This window comes from Mandrillus leucophaeus, unplaced genomic scaffold (assembly GCF_000951045.1).
Source record: "Mandrillus leucophaeus isolate KB7577 unplaced genomic scaffold, Mleu.le_1.0 Scaffold258, whole genome shotgun sequence".
Lineage (NCBI taxonomy): Eukaryota > Metazoa > Chordata > Mammalia > Primates > Cercopithecidae > Mandrillus > Mandrillus leucophaeus.
This window is the reverse complement of record NW_012102676.1, coordinates 1,092,192-1,114,143: the sequence shown is the minus strand read 5'-3', so window position 1 is coordinate 1,114,143 and position 21,952 is coordinate 1,092,192. Positions and strand designations below refer to the sequence as shown.

At 35.2% G+C, this 21,952-nt stretch overlaps 1 protein-coding gene across 2 annotated transcripts in view; it reads right to left on the bottom strand.

Annotated features, from left to right (window-relative positions):
• Positions 1–846: 846 nt before the first annotated feature.
• Positions 847–21,952, bottom strand: part of ISPD (isoprenoid synthase domain containing) — a 334,494-nt gene continuing 313,388 nt past the window's right edge. For both annotated transcript variants that reach the window (XM_011983950.1, XM_011983951.1), the window contains one exon: positions 847–1,232. In XM_011983950.1, coding sequence (XP_011839340.1) covers positions 1,128–1,232 — 105 coding nt within the window. In that variant the 3' untranslated portion in view covers positions 847–1,127. The remainder of the gene's footprint in view (positions 1,233–21,952) is intronic.

The following is a 21,952-nucleotide window of genomic DNA, read 5'->3' as shown; positions in this document are numbered from 1 at the left end:
AAAAAAAAAAAATTAGCCAGGTGTGGTGGCAGGTTCCTGTAATCCCAGCTACTTGGGAGGCTGAGGGAAGAGAATTGCTTAAACCCAGGAGGCAGAGGTTGTAGTGAGCTGAGATTGTACCACTGCACTCCAATCTGAGTGACAGAGGGAGACTTCATCTCAAAAAAATAAAAAATGAAGTAAATAAAGTAAGTGTATGTACAGATTAAAAGGCACCTCTAATGAATTAAAGGACACCCATAATTATAAAATATAAGGGAAAATATTAATATTTAAGATGGACATACCAATGGAAAATGGAAATAAGAACTTGATTTTAAAAGGTAGCAGCATCTGAATCAAAATAACTAATTTAACTCTATGATGTACAATAGATTCTCTACCTGGAAGATAACTAACCAGGAACTGACCAAAATCACTTACGAAACTTTCCAGACACTTTTAAGTTCATTCAGAAAACTAGAGACCCTTTAAAATAATGTAAGTCATAATTATAGTTCACAAACCAAGAATAACATACAATTTAAGAACAGAAAAGAAGGAGATGACATCTCTTTTAGAGATCTTGAGTAATATGTGGCAAATGGGGAAAACACTAGAAACAAACAGTTCCGTTCCCTGGTATCCCCCTCACCCTTTTTTACTAAGGTGTAGAAATTTTTAACACAAGACAAAAAGACAAAATATCACCTGGTGACAGGACAATTACACAAGTGAGAATAATTCTGAAGTTTATCCATTAGCTTCATAATAGTGTGAATTATTAATTATCAGTTAGGATAATAGCTGAAGTTTTCTAAATTCCCATTCCTTGAAAGCATAGCTCACCCATCATTATTTCTATTTGACCTTTCATGTCTCTGTGGAAAGATTCATTTGAAGGCTAGTATTTTCCACTTATCTACTATTTTTTTCCGGTTCAGGCAATTAATATTTGTCATACACAAAAGTATTCTTTATTTCATAAATATAAACGTTAATCTGCTTTATAATCTAAGCATCACATCCTACATAGAGAAGATATAAAAGACAATTGAAACATTCTACCACACACAGTAGTGGGGGCATAAAGCACAATAAAGATACTCAAGTAGGTGTTTTAGAAAGTAGGTAATTTTCTGTGTTCTTCATGCTATCAGAAGCTGACCAATGAGTCCAGAATTTCTTTCCTTGACTAATGAAGCAATAATGATAGCACCTTGCCTTAAACTCTCCTGTAGCTTCTGTTCATCCTGAAAAGAAAGGATAAAACAATAATATTTTAGAAAAAAAATATGCCATGTGTTAAATTTGAAAAAAAGTCACTTTTCAAAATCTGCTGCTGTCCGGATTTGGCATTGTAGAAACTCAGACTCTAGCCACTGTCATGGACACAGTTCCCAAATAAAGAGGAAATACTTTCACAAACACTTTTCATTAGAGACCAAAAAATATTTGCTTAAGATACAAGGAAAAACACGACACAATTTCAAATGCTAACAGAAAGAAAAGATTATTTTCCCTTAATCCAATTTCTGACAACCTTTGGCTCTTCACTGAAGTGTGAATATTTCATCAATGATGCAATCCTTTTCTTCATCTTGTTTCTGAGTGTTCTCCAACTTTGTAAGGAACTGTTTGTGAGTACTGGTATGGGGGGAAAAACCCTGCTTGCTGTTTGTAAAGTAAGAATAGAGAAAATTCAAGAAATGAGTTATTTGACAAGTTGCTAAAAAGTGGTTTTGCCTTTGAAATCATATTGCCTGTAAGAATCCATTTATTCTAATTATTTATAATGAGGAGATTATAATGTGAAGGGAAAATAGAAACAGAGCTAATATCTTTCAGGTCTCTGTGTTGTGAACTGTGCTATCTGTTAAAACAGGATGTGGTAACCAGTCTCTGAACTCCAGAATCATCCTTAATGCCTTAACCCAATATCCAGTATATCACTAGGATCTACTGTAGCTCCTTCCTCTTGTTTCTTGCATCCATATACATTGGGATAAGGCATTAAGGATAAGGCTGCTCAAACTGCCACTGCCAGCATAGCATCTTCTGTCCTCAATAACTGGAATATTTACACAGATAGTCCCTCTAAAGTCTTGCCCTCTTATACTCCATTTCCCACAGGGACGTCAAAATACTTACTTTAAAATATAGATCTGATCACATCAGTATCCTGACTAAAATCCTTTGAAGATCACTTTTAAACCTCAGGATAAAGTCTGATCTCTTTACCTGATAATAAAATGTCTCTTATCCTCTTGGCCTCTTCTTGATATTCCCCTAAAATTGCTCAATTCTCCAAGCCACATAGAACTGCTTAAGATTGTGCAAACAAGCTATTTTTCTGAGCTTGAATCTTTTTGGGCCAGCTAATTCCTTTGCCAGAAAAGTTTTCCCACACCCTTTCTAACTTATCTGATCCTAATTACTCTTCACGGTTCAACCTAGGTATCAGAGATTCTTGAAATCTACCCTGACTCCTATCCTCCAGTCCAATTTGGGTGAAGTGACTATATGTTTTCACAGCTGTGAATTCCTCTAGCACACTAAATTTTAATAGTCTTTTTTAGTTGACCATCTACTTTACCAGATGATGCGTTTTTTGATGTAAAGAATTTTTCATTTTATCTTTGAATATGGAACACTTTTCTCAATGCCTAACACATGGTAGCACTCCATAAATTATAACAAATTCAAAGCAAAAGAGGTTCTGACTATGATAGACATATCACCCTTTTAGTTGAGCTCAGTTGTTAACACTAACTACAATTGCTTACTTTGTTTTCTCCTATTTGCATATTTAGCCTAAAGCCTGGCAATAGTACAAAATAAATATGTTACTGAAGCCTCACCACAACTACTACATGCTCCCACCACCCTGTGTCTGGGTTCCTCAGCTATGAGGATGATGGTGAGAGGCCATCTCTGCTTAAAGTGCTCTTTTCTATCAATTTCTCCGATTGTGTTCTAAGGGATAGAGCTGGAAAAGATCTGCAAGATGCTGAATGTCAGCTGCTTTGCTTCTTGAAAGCGAGTTTTATATGACATTTTAAAATTGGATTCAAATGCCATTTTGGTTTCCAGAATATCACAATACCTAAACCACATCTAAACAAATCATAAAACTATGTATGTTTGGGCTTAAAATACGATTGATTTATATAAGAGTAGATTTCATCTGTGTCACATCATTCATAAACATATAAATATTCTAAAATGAGCAAATACAAACCAACTATTGATATGTATTTGTCATTCTTAATGATCAATTAATTACAGTGCTGCAGGGTCTATAATACACATCTATTCCTAAGTCTCATTTATTAAATTGAGACATAACACAGATGATAATTAAGGTTCCTCTTTCAAAAATAAACAGAACAAGTCTGTCTCTATCGCCCTGTTGAAACCAGTTTATACTTGTTATAATGAAGGCAGCACAGTAACAAATGAAGAAATTAAGGAAAAACTGTTTAAGATCCCAGGGCTAGAAAAATCACATTTCTATATCTTACAATAAATCATCTATGTTCATTTTGATATCTCCATAATGTACATATTTTTAGTAAAGAATTTAAGATGTCCTTTTAAAGATTAATTTACTTCTTCAATTTTTTACAGGCTTCATTTTGAAGGATTAGAATTGAAGGACAAGAAACTATGTCATTCTACTGAACATTTGTTTTCCCTCTCTGCCTGAACTCATTTGATCATTCTACCCTTAAGAAACATGGAAATTTAAAAACTGATTAAGATGGTTAGACACACATATATTCAGGAAACTCTAGTATGTGGAAAGATTAGATAGTCACACAATTCATGGATTTCAAACTAATCTCAAAATTTCATATCTCTAGAACAGTATTAACACAGGAAAAAACTGCAAATATCTTATAAAAGCACTTCTTGCCTCCAGCAAATATACAAAAAAAAAAAATGCTTGGGGAGAATGGGAAGCAGAGGTGCAATACAGGAGATCATTTTATTATTCACATACATAAATATGTGTGTGTGTATATATACACACACACATTACTTTGTGAGTTCCAAATATTATAAACATTTAAAATGTTTATTAAACTCAGGTAAGCAGGGTCAATATGAACAGTGAAAAATCATGCTGATAGTATACACTCTTTAAATTATGTGAAAATGACATTTATGTCTGTGGGCTTCCTCCCAAAAACCTGTACCTCCAGGCTAATCATGAGAAAGACATCAGAAAAGTTCCTATTGGAGGAACATTCTACAATATACCTGACAAGTGCTCCTCAAAACTGTACAGGTCATCAAAAAACAAGGAAAGTATGAGAAACTGTCACAGCCAAGAGATGCCTGAAGAGAACTAAAAGTAACATGGGGTACTGGAACAGAAAAACAAATTAGGTAGAACTATGGAAATCTGACTAAACTGTGGACTTTGTTAATACATAAATGTTGGTACATAAACTGTAACAAACATATCATATTAATAATGCGAGAAGCTGGATGTGAGTGTATGGGAACTTTCTGCAGCATCCTCTGAATTTTTCTGTATGTCTATAAACTGAAGCATATTCCCTTCAAAAAGGCATTTTTTAATTGATGACCATTTACAAATGTTATGTGCTGGATTACAAAACCTGAGTTACAAAGGTAATTTATTTTTGCACATTGGACCATTTGTATATTCCTTGAAAAATGTACAGTATTCCTTTAATAAACTATGCAGTTGGGAAGTCAGACTGCTGCTATTTATATACAGCTTTGACAACTTAAGTGATCTTTGAGCAAACTGCTGAAGTTGTATAGCTCTCCATTTTTTCATCTAAAAATGGGATAACATTTTTTGTGGGAATTTAGATAAGACATGTAAAACACTGGTACCTAGTAAATATTCAATAACAATCGCAGTTGGAATTATTACCTTTATGAAGTAAACTAATTTCAGCTATGACAGAGTAGTACATATCTCCCTCACACCATATATAGCCATTAAGTCTGGAAAAGTTATGTGAGAATATTTTTTGCAGGTCTTGGACAGTAACATATGCATGTCTATAATCCTTGAAAGAAGAGCCTCCTAACATTCTCCCCAGCTGTCATGCTGAGAGCATTTTTGCAATCTACACAGAAGAAAAACAGAACCCAAGGAGAGCATAGCAATCTCTCTGGGTAGAAAAGACATAGATAACAATTTAAAGCTGTCAGAGTGGCTTGTATTTCTGCAGGCAGCGTCCCTGACAGGAAGGAATTGCTGAGAACTCCTAAAAATCTGCTAAAAATGCCTTCAGTCCTTGGCCAGCTCCTAACTGTGCATGCCCAAGGAAGAACTCAACGAGGCCTAGCAGAGAATAACTGCTGGAAAGTTGGAGAGCTGAGGAGAGATTTTTGAGGCCCCACTGTGCCAAGGAACAGGAGGTTACATTTGAGTCCAGCTAGAATGAAGAGGCCTTGGTGAACATCCATGGCTTTCACTGGGATGTCTGAAAAGCCATGACTACAGCCTGGGTATAAGGCAAGACTGAACCCAACCTGCCCTAAAAAAGCGTCAACAATGTCCACAGGATCATATTGATTCAGCAATACAACCGCTTGCTAGAACAAATTTCATATTCCTTAGAGGACATTAAAATAATCTAGAGCTTTTATAATGTTTGTACTCAAAGCGTGGCATCAAAGATCACTAGATAAGCAAAGACGTAGAAAGCAAAGATTCAGGGGAAAAAAAAAAAAAAAAAACCTATTATCAAGAGAAAAAATAATTTAAGCAGACCCAGAAATGAGACATACATTGGAATCAGTATGCAAGGATTTCAAAATAACCATGCTTAACACATTAAAAAATAGAACTAAAGATAAAAATGTTGATGAAAAATGGAAATTTTCAACAAAGAATCTATAATAAAGAGAATTTTAGTTATAAAATCCTTGAAATTAAGAATTAATTGGACTGGTTTTATAATGAATAGGGAGTGCAGAACACAGTATAAGTGATCTTGAAGACAGTAAAAAAACATTTGACCTGTAGCACAGAGAGAAGAAAATGACAAATTAGTATTATAGTCGTTTTAGTACTTCATGATCATATTACTATTCTATTTTTCTATTCCTACCTTATCTATTGGTAATCCCCTTAACATTAGGAAACCTGTTTGGAACATTTAGAAAACCACATGTGGGCTATCCTAGCAGCCAAGTCATTTGGGAATATTTGCTTTCATGAAACAAACAAGATAAAGGAAACATCAACCCCATTCCTAGAAAAGTAATGTGATGTAATAAACGCAAATAAGTATAAAGTGAGAAGGTAGACAGTATCACCATTTCTGGGCATAAAAAGATGAGGGAATTCAGAGCATGATAACATTAAATAATGCTGAGATGATTCATAAAAGAAGTGGAATCAAAGGATGAGAGAAAGAGGTGGCAAAAACAGATGAGTCCAGATTGAACAAGAAATACTTTGGGAACAAAAGATATGACTTATTTTTTTGTGGCATATCAATGTGATAAGATAGGTCTTACAAAGGTGTTGCAAGAAAAGTAGGTACCCCGATCTCCAGATTAAAAAGTAAAGAAGGAAAACCACTGAGATTACATTCAGCAGCAGTTAATTTACTATCTATGACTAGCAAAAAAAAAAAAAAAAAAAAATCTGGAACTGGTTTACTTTGATTCCAGCTCAACAGCCATAAAGAGCATAAGATATAAAACTGCATAACAATGTTTACATATCCACACATAAAAATAAAAAGCATACACTTGTGCAACTTAAAAACAGAACTATTGAATCCTATATAATGTGTTGAAGTCTGCATTTTCTATTAAATCTAAATTATTGTCATAGCCGGTGTGCTTGTTTTATCATCTTGTTCACTTCATAACAGTGTCAATTTTTTTAAGAAAAATTTGTTGTCCAGGGTAGAGTGCAGTGGCACAATCACAGCTTACCACAGCCTCGAATTCCTGGGCTCAAGTGATCCTCCTGCCTCAGGCTCCTGAGTAGCTGGTACTACAGGCATGTGCCACCATGTCTAATATTTAATTTTTTGAAGAGACAAGGTCTCACTACATTGCCCAGGTTGATCTCAAACTCCTACTCTCAAGCAATCCTTTTACCTCATCCTCCCAAAGTACTAGGCTTATAGGTGTGAGCTATTACATCCAGCTTCACTCTTTTTCTTGGTTACAACTATATTATAGCAAAAATAGAGACCAGCTGAAAAGGAGAAAAATAGTATACTCTTCAGTAGTCGGCTTTCTTAAAATACTGGGAGGGAAAATATAAACATGTTGACAGAAGTTATTTTTGGATGATGGCTTTATGACAATATTATTTCTTCTTTCTGCTTTGCTATATTTTCAAAACCTCCACAATGAACACATTTTATTCACAGAGGAAAAACAAATTATTTTAAAATTTAGTTTTAAGACTGCTAAATTCACGGAGCTAAATTTGATTTGTTGTCATAGAAAATCAATAGTACTGAACATTGTCCAAATTCTGGGAGAACATTTCTCTCCATAAATCTTTTCAAAATCTATACAAAGAAAATCGCTTTTGCTTGAAAATTCAAGGCTTCAGTAAAAGGCCCCTAAAGGAATCATATTAATAATTCACAAAGTCTTAGCTTTCTTCTTAGATATAAAGAAAATTATCTAAAATTCCAGCTAAAAGTAGTAACAAAAAAAAAAAAAGTGTACTTAATTTTACCCAGCACGTAACAATTGTTCACACAGATCTTAAATAGTTTCATAATAGCAGTATTTTAAGACTATTAGAAGACAAAAAAAATAGCAATACAAAATAGGTATTTTTAATTTTCTAAATCATCAAACTGAATTATTTAGGATTAAAATTCACCATGAGTTTTACCTAGAAACTTATATTTAGCTACTTCTCTGTCACCTATAATTTCAAGTTTAGGATGAAATACACGATGTTTGGGTGAAAGATGCACAAAAGAAGAGATCTAATTACCATTATCTTTTAAACATATAAGGTAATTCTAAATTTAGTCCATAGTAATGAAGTCTTGTCAATAAAATCCCACATGCCAATCTTTGTCTGTGTTTGCCTCTTTTTGTTGTTGAGTTGGTTCTTTTATGATGACTATATCCAGCATCTTTAGCAGAGTAGTGAAGTCTTGATGAAACTTTGAAGGGACTCCTAAGCCTTTGGCAAATTTTTGGGAAATTAGGAGATTTATTTTCACAGAAGATTGGCAATGACAGTGGGACTTCCCCTAACTCATAGCGGCTCTTCTTTTACATCCTTCTCCCCTTCCCACCTCAAAATTTGAGCAGGGAAAGCCTGCAGTGAAGTAAATTACTAATACGTAGCATCTTGCAAGTGTGTAAGTGGTCAGTTTTATATGATGCCCATGTCCTCACAAATCCTTACTTACTAACAGTCCCATTCAATTTTCAATTTTCTCAAAGGATAATTTTGGGAGAAACTATTCCCAGAGTACTTAAAATGGACAAACCTTTTTTAAAAGTATATTTTAAAACATTAAATCCCATAATTGAACTATACAAATATCAGCATTTGAATTTAAAAAGTGTAAACAAATTTATAGTAGGCTGTTAGAATCAAATTTATGTGGATTTGGTGGAATACCATCTCAAAGAATAGCAGGAAAAGCTATGACGTAATTGTCCTCTAAATCTTTATGGACAAGCTGAAAGGAAATCTCTTAGCGATATCTATCTTCTATACACATCGCTTCTAAAGAACACAATGTACTCTGCTAAAAGGAAAACTATAAAGTTAAAATGTATGCATATGTATTTAAGCTTTAGATGTCTCAAGAGATTACACAATGTTTCTTTAAGGGTAAACATTACATTGTCTCAGCAAATTCCATACCTAAAAATTGAATTACAATTTCCATGAGTTACAAAATCTCCTGAAAATCAGGTTGCTTATAGTTTGATATTAATACCCATCTTCCATCCTTGTTTTGGTGAACTTATGTAAAAAGTATTATTTAAATGTCACAAAATTTCAAACACTAAACAAGCGTACTAGCTATATTTACATCTAGTCATAAATATACACATCCCTATCTCTGTACCATATACAATATACAAAAACCACAAGTGTTAGACTTACTAAATCTTCAATAAGCTTGTTGTAAGACCATTAATATCAAATCAAAATAATTTGAAGCTAAATTTTCTTTTTGTATACATTTTGCCAATATGGAAGAAAAAACTTAACGGTGATACACTGTCCCCTAGTGGAGATGAAAGTAACTTTTCAGTGTATATCAATTGCCAAAACTGCAGGAAAAAGCGATCACCTATTGATAGGGTGTGAGAAAAACAAAACAGCCCTCTCTGAATGAGAAACATTTTCCTCTTGCTCCTGTGAGTGAAAACAAATGTCTCTCAAAAACTTAGATAATACTAATGAAAAGGCACTTGGGTTTACTGATTAACATAATCATCACACAATAGTTTTAGTCTTTTTTATTTTCTGTGTCTAGAAACAGGGCCTTACAATACAGGAGGAATTCAATAACCGTTTCGGAAAGAGATAATTAAGAAAAAAGGATCAGGAAGCCAGGTGCCATGGCTTAAGCCCTGTAGTTCCAGCTACTCAGGTGGCTGAGTGGGGAGGATCCTTTGAACCCAGGAGTTCAAGGCTGCAGTGAGCAAAGATTGTGCCGCTGCACTCCAGCTTAGGTGACAGAGCAAGACCCTATCTCTTAAAAAAGACAAGAGGGAGAGGAGGGAGAAGGAGAGGGACAGAAAAAAAGGAAAGAAAAAAAGGAAAAGAAAGGAAAAAATGAAGGAACAGAAAGGGGAGGGAAAGGAAGAATAGGGGAAGGGAGAGGGAAGGGAAGGGAAAAAGGAGGGATGGAAAAGGGCAGGAAAAACAGAAGGAGAAGGGAAGAGGGAAGGGAAGGGAAAAGGAAAGGAAAAGGGGAAAGAGAAGGGAGGGAAAGGTTGGTCAATAAAATTCAGTAAAACCCTGTAAGGCAGCACCGATACTTTACTGAGTAGGAACAGAGAGTTGGAAAGACCCAAACTTTACTGAGCAGGAACAGAGAGTTGGAAAGATCCAAACTACAAGTGCTCAGAGCCAGACGGCAGTGAGGAAAAATGTAGACAGCCAAAAGGCATCAGACATCTGGCCTGAAGAACAAAGAGTTCATTACTGCATCCAATATTTCTAGATCTGGGACTTGTGACACTGTTACACTTTATTTTCTGAAATCAATCATAATGTAAATTCCACAACTTAATAAAGTTGAAAAAGCAGTGTCATATACAATGTCCTTTTTAATCAGCAAAAAATGTTTTGATTCTACACAACTCACCCAGCAGTTACCAACACCTGCTAGTTTTCTACTGTCATGCTTCAACCACTGTAAGCTACATTAACACCATTCTATGCCTGGACTCCTCCAGGATGCTCTAACTGGCACTTCTCTCTGTTTTTGGCTACTGCTCCAACCTCCCTAAAATAGTTACCTTCACTCTATCAAACCCAAATTTTCAGCTACTCCTCTTAGCTTTCAAGGCCATCCACGATCAACCTAATCAACCCTTCTAACTGCAATTCTCATTCTTTACTGTTCAGAATCCACTTTTGTTGCCATCCCAGTATAATCACTATTTCAGCCCCCAGAAAAATGGTTTCCCAGTAACTGTCTTGCTCATTCACATATTTTTTAAAGACCCAGCTGTAATGACTACCTCTTAAGATGTCATCTATTTTTTATTGCATATCAGTAATTTATGTTATCATAGTTTTTCTCAAAATCCCTAATGTTTTCATCTGGTTTGCAATCTACAGGACTTAATTTCTCAGCTAAATAATAAGATACTAAAAGAGAACTCTTCCAAATTCTAAGCTCAAACATAGTACTATGTCCATAGTAGGCACTTGGTAAATATTTTTAGTTAGAATAATTGGCTAATTAACTTTATAAAGCAGTGACTTTTTAGCTGACCTTAAGATATCTTTGAAATATCAAATGTTTTAGGCTGAGACAATGGGGTTCTCTAAATATACAATCATGTAATCTGCAAACAGAGACAATTTGACTTTCTCTCTTCCTATTTGAATATGCTTTATTTCTTTCTCTTGCCTGATTGCCCTGGCCAGACTTCCAACACTGTGTTGAATAGGAGTGGTGAGAGAGGGGCATCCTTGTCTTGTGCCAGTTTTCAAGGGGAATGCTTGCAGCTTTTGCCCATTCAATATGATATTGGATGTGGGACTGTCATACATAGCTCTTATTATTTTGAGATATATTCCATAAACAACCAGTTTATTGAGTGTTTTTAGCATGAAGCGGTGTTGAATATTATCGAAGGCCTTTTCAGAATCTATTGAGATATGTTCCATAAACATCTAATTTATTGAGTGTTTTTAGCAGGAAGGGGTGTTGAATATTATCAAAGGCCTTTTTGGCATCTATTGAGATAATCATGTCGTTTTTGTCATTGGTTCTATTTATGTGATGGATTACGTTTATTGATTTGTGTATGTTGAAACAGCCTTGTATCCCAGGGATGCAGACAGTTTGATCATGGTGGAAAAGCTTTTTCCTGTGCTCCTGGAATCAGCTTGCCAGTATTTTATTGAGGATTTTTGCATCGATGTTCATCAGGGATATTGGCCTGAGACACAACTTTTTTTGTTGTGTCTCTGCCAGGTGTTGGTATCAGGATGATGCTGGCCTCATAAAATCAGTTAGGGAGGAATTCCTCTTTTTCTATTGTTTAGAAGAGTTTCAGATTAATGGTACCAGTTCCTCTTTGTACCTCTGGTAGAATTTGGCTATGAATCAGTCTGGTCCCAGGGTTTTTTTGGTTGGTATGCTAATAATTACTGTCTCAATTTCAGAACTTGCTATTCAGTGATTCAACTTCTTCCTGGTTTAGTCTTCGGAGAGTGTATGTGTCCAGGAATTTTTCCATTTCTTCCAGATTTTCTAGTTTGTGTAGGTGTGTTTATAGTATTCTCTGATAGTAGTTTATATTTCTGTGGGATCAGGGGTGATATCCCCTTTTTCATTTTTATTGCATCTGCATGATTCTTCTCACTTTTCTTCTTTATTAGTCTGGCTAGTGGTCTATCTATTTTGTTAATCTTTTCAATAAAACAGCTCCTGGATTGAGCAAAGTCTCAGGATACAAAACCAATAATTACTAGCATTCCTACACACCAATAATAGGCAAACAGAGAGTCAAATCATGAGTTAACTCCCATTCACAATTGCTACAAAGAGAATAAAATACCTAGGAATACAGCTCATAAGGGATGTGAAGGACCTCTTCAAGGAGAACTATAATCCACTGCTCAAGGAAACAAGAGAGGACACAAACAAATGAAAAAAACATTCCATGCTCATAGATAGGAAGAATCACTATTGTGAAAATGGCCCTACTGTCCAAAGTAATTTATAGATTCAATGCTATTCCCCTAAAGCTACCATTGAATATCCTCACATAATTAGAAAAAAAACTACCTTAAATTTCATATGGAACCAAAAAAGAGCCCATAGAGCCAAAACAATCCTAAGCAAAAAGAACAAAGCTGGAGGCATCATGCTACCTGACTTCAAACTATACTACAAGGCTACAGCAACCAAAGCAACATAGTACTGGTACCAAAACAGATATATAGACCAATGGAACAGAACAGAAACCTCAGAAATAACACCACACATCTACAGCCATCTGAGCTTTGACCGACCTGACAAAAACAAGCAATGGGGAAAGGATTCCCTATTTAATAAATGGTGTTAGGAAAACTGGCTATCCATATACAGAAAACTGAAACTGGATCCCTTCCTTATACCATATACAAAAATTAACTCAAGATGGATTAAAGACTTCAATATAAGACCTAAAACCATAAAAATCCTAGAAGAAAACCGAGGCAATACCATTCAGGACACAGACATGGGCAAAGTCTTCATGACTAAAACACCAAAAGCAATAGCAACAAAAGACAAAATTGACAAATGAGATCTAATTAAAGCACTTCTGCACAGCAACAGAAATGATCATCAAAATATACAGGCAACCTACAGAATGGGAGAAAATTTTTGCCATCTATCCATCTGACAAAGGGCTAATATCCAGAATCTACAAGGAACTTAAACAAATTTACAAGAAAAAAACAAACAACCACATCAAAAAGTGGACAAAGGATATGAACAGATACTTCTCAACAGAAGACATTTATGAGACCAACAAACATATGAAAAAAAAGCTCATCACTGGTCATTAGAGAAATGCAAATCAAAACTACAATGAGATGACATCTCACGCCAGTTAGAAAGGCGACCACTAAAAAGTCAGGAAACAACAGATGCTGGAGAGGGTATGGAGAAATATGAACGCTTTTACACTGTTGACAGGTGTGTAAATTAGTTCTGCCATTGTGGAAGACAGTGGTGATTCCTCAAGGATCTAGAACTAGAAATACCATTTGATCCAGCAATTCCATTACTGGGTATATACCCAAAGGATTATAAATCATTCTACCATAAAGACAGATGCACACATATATTTACTGCAGCACTGTTCACAATAGCAAAGACTTGTAACCAACTCAAATGCCCATCAATGATAGACCGGATAAAGAAAATGTGGCATACATACACCATGGAATACTATGCAGCCATAAAAAGAATGCTATTATGTCCTTTGCAGGGATATGGATGAAGCCAGAAACCATCATTCTCAACAAACTAATACAGGAAGAGAAAACCAGAACACTGCATGTTCTCACTCATAAGTGGGAGTTGAGCAATGAGGACACATGGACACAGGAAGGGGAACATCTCACATCACGGCCTGCCAGGGGGTGGGTGGCTAGGGGAGGGATAGCATTAGGAGAAATACCTAATGTAGATGATGGGTTGATGGGAGCAGCAAACCATCATGACACGTTTATACCTATGTAACAAATCTGAACATTCTGTACATGTATCCCAGAACTTAAAGTATAATTTTAAGAAAAGAAATATCAAATGTTTTAGATGAAGGCTACGTTGTCATGAAAATAACACCATAAAAATAAAAACCTTATATTTGTACTTGGGAACTGGAAATGGTGTCAAAAGTTAGGAATTTGTCCTCCAGGATTCTTCCTCCTATGAAAAAACACCCTGTCTAAGAAGTAAGTATAAGGGACACCGACAAATCTACACTAACACATCCAAGTCTGGGGGATAAGGGCAGACAATGAGGCAGGCATTCTCTTAAATGGAGTGGATGCATAAATAGAAAGCTATACACAATCTGTTGTTAGGCAATTGATACAATTTCCAGAACATATGTTAACTTACAGGAGGGATAGAAAGCTTAACTTCTCCAGTTAATGGTCCAGGTGTCAGTAGAATAATATTGATAATTTCTTATGAAGCAGAAAGACTGGTTAGATTTTTTTGCATAAAATTTAGTTTCAAAATTTTAAATTATAAACTTAACACCAAAGGAAAAAAGAATAAAATGGACCAATTCAAACATATCTTCTTGGCAGAGACATGGGGCAAAGAAAAGGATCATTTAAAGGATATTTTTGACTAGTGAAAAAGACCCCTGGTTAATAACTATTAGGCTTTTGAATATTGGTTAGTAGGTGGATAGTTGGTATCCAAAGTGTTAATCTCAAAATTTCACAGTTGTTTACCATTGTATTAGGAATTATTTCCTTCCAAGAAGGTGGCCATGAATTACAACCTGCAAAAATACTTCTGTTCTGAACAGAGTAGTGCCAATTTTTATCAGCCTTAATTAGCAAAATCCTAGCCTGGCAAAGCTCCCTCCTAGAATGCAGAGCAGAAGCAATCCTTTCTTGAAGTCACAGATGGTAGAATCATTGCCTATAGAGATTCTTCCCAATAGGGAGGTAGAAAAAAATCAGCATATAGATGAAGTAATTCTCCAGGTGGAAAGAACTTCTCAGAATCATTATAATTAAATGTCTCTCTGAAAAGATGCTTTTGAGTAAAATTGGAAAGCATGTTACATATTTTCTGATTTTCTGTCTCAGGAAGACTAAAGAAGAGGTTTCAACTATAGAGGTGGGCACAAAGTAAGAATAATCTGTGTCAGAAGAGTTCATGTGAATATTTAATGCATTTTGAATTAAAAGTCTCATTAGAGGCTAGGCACGGTGGCTCACACCTGTAATCCCAGCACTCTGGGAGGCCGAGGTGGGCAGATCACGAGGTCGGGAGATCAAGACCATCCTGGCCAGTGTGACGAAATCCCGTCTCTACTAAAAACACAAAACAATTAGCCAGTAGTCCCAGCTACTCAGGAGGCTGAGGCAGAAGAATTGCTTGAACCCAGGAGGCGGAGGCTGCAGTGAGCCAAGATCACACCACTGCACTCCAGCCTGGGCAACACAGCGAGATTCTATCTAAAAAAAAAAAAAAAAAGAAAAAAAGAAAAATTCTCATTAGAGGTAGTGTACAACTTACTTTATCACCAAAGCTGTATTATATACATAGAAGACATACTTGAAATGTCTAGAACTCAGAAGAAAACAGTGAAAACAGTGACAGTAAAATCAAGGCATTAATTTAAAATCTAAGGGAATCCTGGAGATAAAACACAACAGATATTGTGGAAGTCATCATACAGGTGTAGAATGGGTGAGGTCAGCAAGATGGAAAAATGGGAAGTCTTCTCCTCCACTGCCCTCCAGAGAAAGTTCAGCTAGCAACTATCCACAGACTAGAAGAATATCTTTTTTAAAACCCCAACACTTGGAAATAAGACTAAGACACCAATGTGGTCCATAGAAATGAATGAAATTACAATGAGAAAGGTAAAAAGAATGGTCTCCAACTATGACATCCCTCATGCTCCTTTAAGTTGGCACAATGCCAAATGAAAAGAATTTCCTTGGGCCCCCATAGTTTCTATGAGTTGAGGGCAGGGGTGTGAAATAGAGGCAGTAATACCCATCCCTACCATTCTGGGATGCTTCCTAGACAACCCACTTTGGTTTTATTATTTCATAGAAAACAGTAGTGAAAATGTCATGGCTAGACTACTTGGGATCAGGTAGAAACAAAGAAAGGAGGCAGAGGTCCTAGTGATCAGGTCACGGATCTTGGTGGTACCTCTGTGTTCCTACCAGTTGTGGTATCCAATTACAGATACCAGTCAACGCCCACAAAGCTGAGCTGGTTGCCTTCAGAAACCTGATGGGATGTTCAACAAAACTGAAGTCCTAGACATCATAAGTTGTCCTGCCCAATCTCAGAGACCACTCCAAAGATCCTGTACAGGCAGAAAGGTGCCCACTTCCTTCCATTTCAGAGACATGAAGAGCCTAAATTTGCTTAACCCAGGAAGCCAAGCAGCAGCTCTATGAAGCTAAAAAGTCTACCCAATGACCCCATTCAGGAAAGAAGAATCCTACTTCTTCAGATTTTAGAGAAATGAATGGATGACACCAGTTTGACCAAGAAAGTCAAACAGTGGCTCCAGTAAGCCAATAAGCCCTCCTAACAACTTTGCACAGGCAGGAAGACTTCCACCTCTGTACATCTCAGAGAACTGTAGCCAGCTTGACCCAGGAAGTCAAGCAGTGGTTCTACTCAGCCTAAATCTCAGTTGTTCCACTCAGTGGAACGTAAATCTCAGGGGTTCCAACCAGCCTAAAAGCCCACCCAATAACTTTCCCATTTCCACAAATTTGGAGAAGCATAAGAGCTAGACCTGCTTGACCACGGAGCAAACAGCCACTCAATTCTGCAAAAAGACCCATCCTGCGGCTCCACCTTGACAGGTAGTCAATTGTCAATCATGCATTTCTAAAGAGTACAGCCTCTCTTCTGACCTGTCCTGAGCAGCAATTCTGCCTAAACTTGGAGCCCAGCCTGAAGCCTTGCCCAACTATAGATCCCAAAGAGTTGAATTGGCCATCCAGGGAATATATCTTGTGACTAGTCTGACCAGAAGCTACTACAGTATCCAGCCAGAAACTATGCCTAACAGCAGGCCCCAGCCACTGGACAGCAGAGCCCAACCAGTAGCCCCACCTGACATTTGAGCAAAAGGCAGTGACTCAGTCAACTAGAGAACTCAGAACAAGTTCTACCTGTCTGGGGTTGTTACCAGCTGTCCCTTCCAGAACCACAGGCTAGGCTAAATAGTGAAGATCTATCCCTGCCAAAGAACACCTCTTAGGCTAGAAGAGGGGGCTGCTGTCTCAAATGTACAGACGACAATGCAAAGACATAATAATTACGAAGAATAAGGGAATCATGACACCTCTAAAGAAAGTAATAAAGCTCCAATTTTCTACCTCAAAGGAATGTACATTTATGAAATGACTGATGAAGAGAATTCAGAATAATACTCAAAAAAGTTCAGTGAACTATAAGAATATACAGACAGGAAATTTCATGGAATTTGGAAAACAAAAAATAAGCTTGACAAAGCAATAAAAATAATTTTTAAAAATCAGATAAAAACCCTAGATATAAAAAATACAATTACTGATCTGAAAAACTCAAAAGAATCCTTCAACAACAGATTCAATTAAGCAGAAGAATCAATTAGTTGGAAGAGAGACATTTAAAATTATATAGTTAGTGAGGAAAAAACACAAAAGAAGAATGAAGGCCTATAGGAATTAAGGGACAGCAGCAAAGGACCGAACATTACATAATGGGGAACTGCAGAAGGAATAGAAAGCAGAAGGGCCAGAAAAGAAACATATTCAAAGAAATAATGGCTGAGAAATGTCTTTCTGGGGATGCATGCCAACAGCCAAGGACAGAAAGCACAGAGGTCTCTAATCAATGCAACCCAGAAAGAAGTTCATCAAGGCACATAATGAACTATCAAAATCAAAAAATAAATAAAATTCTGAAAGCAGCAAGACATAAGAAACATATAACATACAAAGGAATGACAATGTGACTATAAGCAGATTTCTCAGCAGAAACCTTGTATGCCAGGAGAAAGTGGGATGATATATTCAAAGTGCTAAATAAAAAAAAAAGACAAACAACAAAGAATAGTTTATTCAGCAAAGCTATCTTTTAGAAATGAAGGAGAAACAAAAAGTTTCTCATAAAATAAAAGCAAAGGGAGTTCATCGCTGGTATACTCACCTTATAGGAACTGATAAAGCAAGTTTTTAAACTGAAACAAAAAGTTGTTAATTAATAATATGAATCATAAAAAAGCAAAAAAAATACATTGTGTAAGTAAAACAGTGATATTCATAATACTCTGAAGTTGTAATGATGGTAAGACTAGCATGAGGGTTTTATACTAGTATGAGAGTTTAAAAAAACACTATTAATAAATATAGCTAAAATTGTTAGGGATATATATTATACAATATGAAAATTCTGACATCAAAAATATGAAATGTAGAGGACAGGGTAAGTACAAAGTAGAGTTAAATGCAATCAAAGTTAGTTTTTCACTTTGAAATAACGTGAAATAGACAGTTAGAAGATGTTCTACATAAGCCTCATGGTAACCCCAAAGAAAAAAAATATTTAGTGGAAATACAAAACAAAAATAAAAAGATTCAAAGCATACTAGCACAGAAAACCATTAAATCACAAGAGAAGAAAAAAATACAGTATCTACAAAATAACAGAAAACAACAAAAATGGCAATAGTAAATCCTTACCTATCAATAATTACCAAGAATGTAAATGAATTGAATTATCTGAGACATAGAGTCACTAAATGTGTAACAAAACAAGTAAGCCCAATTATAGGCCTACTAGAGACTTACTTCACTTTTAATGACACACATAGACTGTAAATTAAGGGATGGAAAGGATATTTTATGCAAAGGGAAACCAAAAGATAGCAAGGGTAGCTATACCTATATCAGACAAAATAGACTTTACACCAAATACAGCATAAAGAGACAAAGGATATTCTGAATAATAAAAAGGTCCACAGAATATAACAATTATAAATATATATGTACCCAACAACAGAGCACTTAAATGTATAAAACAAATATTAAAGATCTGAAAGGAGATAAATATTAGAATATAATAATTGTAGGGGACAACAATATCCCACTTTCAACAATGAAAAGATCATCCAGACAGAAAATTAATAAGGATATGTTGTACTTGAACAATACTTTAGGCCATATGGACCTCACAGACTCATACAGAACATTCTTTCCAACAGCAATAGAATACTTATTCTTCTCAAGCAGATGAAATATTCTGCAGGACAGATCCCACATGTTAGAGCACAAAAATAAGCCTCAGCAAATTTATGATATTAAAATTATATTAAGTATCTTTTCTGCCACATAGTGTAATATATAATTAGACATCAATAACAGGAGAAATGGTGGAAAAAATATAAATACATGAAAATTAAACAATATGCTACTAAAAGACCAATAAATCAATAAAGAAAAGGAAAATTTGTTAAATATTTTGTGACAAATAAAAACGGGAACACAACAGCAGGCCTTAGGAGAAAGTTTGTAATGATAAATGCCTACATCAAAAAAAGAAAAAACATTTCAAGGGAAACACCTAGTGTTACATCTCAAGGAACTAGAAAAAGAAAAAACTCAGCCTTAAGTTAGCAGGAAAAAAGTGGTAATAATAAAGATAAGAGCAAAAATAAATAAAAGAGATTAGAGGACAACACAAAACACAAATAAAACTAAGAGTTGGTTTTTGGGAAAGATAATTAACAAATATTTAGGCACAGTAAGAGAAAAGAGAAGACTCAAATAAAATATAAATGAAAAAGGACACATTACAACTGATAACACAAAAATACAAAGAGTAAGAGACTATCTCAAACAATTATAAGTAAATTAATTGGGTAACCCAGAATAAATGTATAAATTCCTAGATAAATACAAACTACCAAAATTGAACCATGAAGAAATGAAGAAATGGAAAATAAGACCAGACCAATAACAAGTTAGGAGAGTGAATCAGAAATAAAAACTCTCCCACCAAAGAAAAGTCTAAGACCTGAGAGTTTCGTGGCTGAATTCTACCAAATATTTAAAAAACTACAAGAAAATAAACTGTATTACAAGAACATCACACTACAAGAAAAGAAAATTACAGACCAATATCTTTCAGAAACATAGAAGCAAAAGTCATCAACAAAATACTAGCAAACCAAAAAACAAAAGGATAACCTACTATGACAGATGCAAGGATGATTCAACATATACAAATCAACAAGTGCTGTACATCATTCCTAACAGAATGAAAGACAAAACCATATAATCTCATTCAGATGCAAAAGAAAAGCACTTGACAAAATTCAGCATCCTTTCATGTTAAAACTCTCACATTAGGTACAGAATAAACTTACTTCAATACAATAAAGGTCATATATGAGAAACATTATGCCACAGCTAACAGTATAGTTAATGCTGAAAAACTGAAAGCCTTTCTATAAGTTCCAAAACAAGATAAAGATGCCCACACTTACCACTTCTATTTAATACAATATTGGAAGTCCCTCCCAGAGCAATTAGCCAAGAGAAATAAATAAAAGACATCCAAATAGAAAAGAAAGAAGTGAAACTCTGACTGTTTGCAGATGACATGATCTCATGTATATAGAAAGCTGTTAATACTTGAAAAAAATACACAAATACAATAAGGTTGCAAAACACAGAATCAATACACAAAACTCAGTAGCATTGCTATATACTAGCAACATACCTGTGAAAAGGAACTCAAGAGGACAATTACATTCATGATAGCAGTAAAAATATTTGGGAATAAATTTAATCAAGAAGGTAAAAACCTATATTGTGAAAACTGTAAAACACTGATTAAAAAAAATTGAAGATAACACAAATATATAGAAAGATATCTCATGTTCACATATTGGAAGAATTAGTATTGTTAAAATGCCCCTTCTACTCAAAGCAATCTATAAATTTAATGCAATTCCCATTAATATTCTAAAGTCATTTTTCATAAAAATAAAAAATATTGTTAAATTCATATGGAACTGTAAAAAACCTTGAATAGCCAAGGCAGCCATGAGTGAAAAGAACAAAGCTGGTGGCATCACAATACCTGATTTCAAACTATACTATAAAGCTATAGTAATCAAAACAGCATGGTACTGATTAGAGAGAGAGAGAGAGAGACATACACAAACATACCCAAAGACCAACAAAACAGAGTAGAAAGCTCAGAAATGAACACATGCATATACAGTCTATTGATTTTTGACAAAGGTGCCAAGAACACACAATGTGAAATGGATAGTTTTTTCAATAAATGGTGCTGGGAAACCTGGATATCCACATTCAGAAGAATGAAATTGGGCTCTAATCTCACACCATATATAAAAATCAACTTGAAATGGACTGAAGACTTAAACACAAGACCAAAAGCTATAAAACTACTAGAAGAAGGCTGAAGAAAAACTGCACAACATGGGCAATGATTTCTCAGATCTAACTACATTAGTACAGGGAACAAAAGCTAAAGTAGACAAGTGTGATTAGACCAAACCCAAAAGGAAATAACAGTAGGAAGAGACAGTCTACAGATTGGGAGAAAATATGTGCATGCCATATACCCGATAAGAGGTTAATATTTAAAATACTTAAGTAGCTCAAACATTCCAACGGCAAGAAAACAAACAAAATAAAATTAAAAACGGCAAGGGACGTGAATACACATTTCTCAAAAGAAAAAATACAAATGGCCAACAAGTGTATGAAAAAATGCTTAATATCTGTAATCATTAGAGAAATGCAAATTTAACCTACAACAAGATATCATCTCACGCCTGTCAGAATGGCTACTACTAAGAAGGTAAAAGACAAGAAATGTTGGCAGGATGTGGAGAAAAAAACTCTTGTCCACTGTTGGTAGGAATATGAATTAGTACACTGTGGGAAACTGTATGGTTGTTTCTCAAAATCTAAAACTAGAAATACCATGTAATTCAGAAATCCCACTTCTGGATTTTTTTTTTTTTTTTTTTTTTTTTTTTT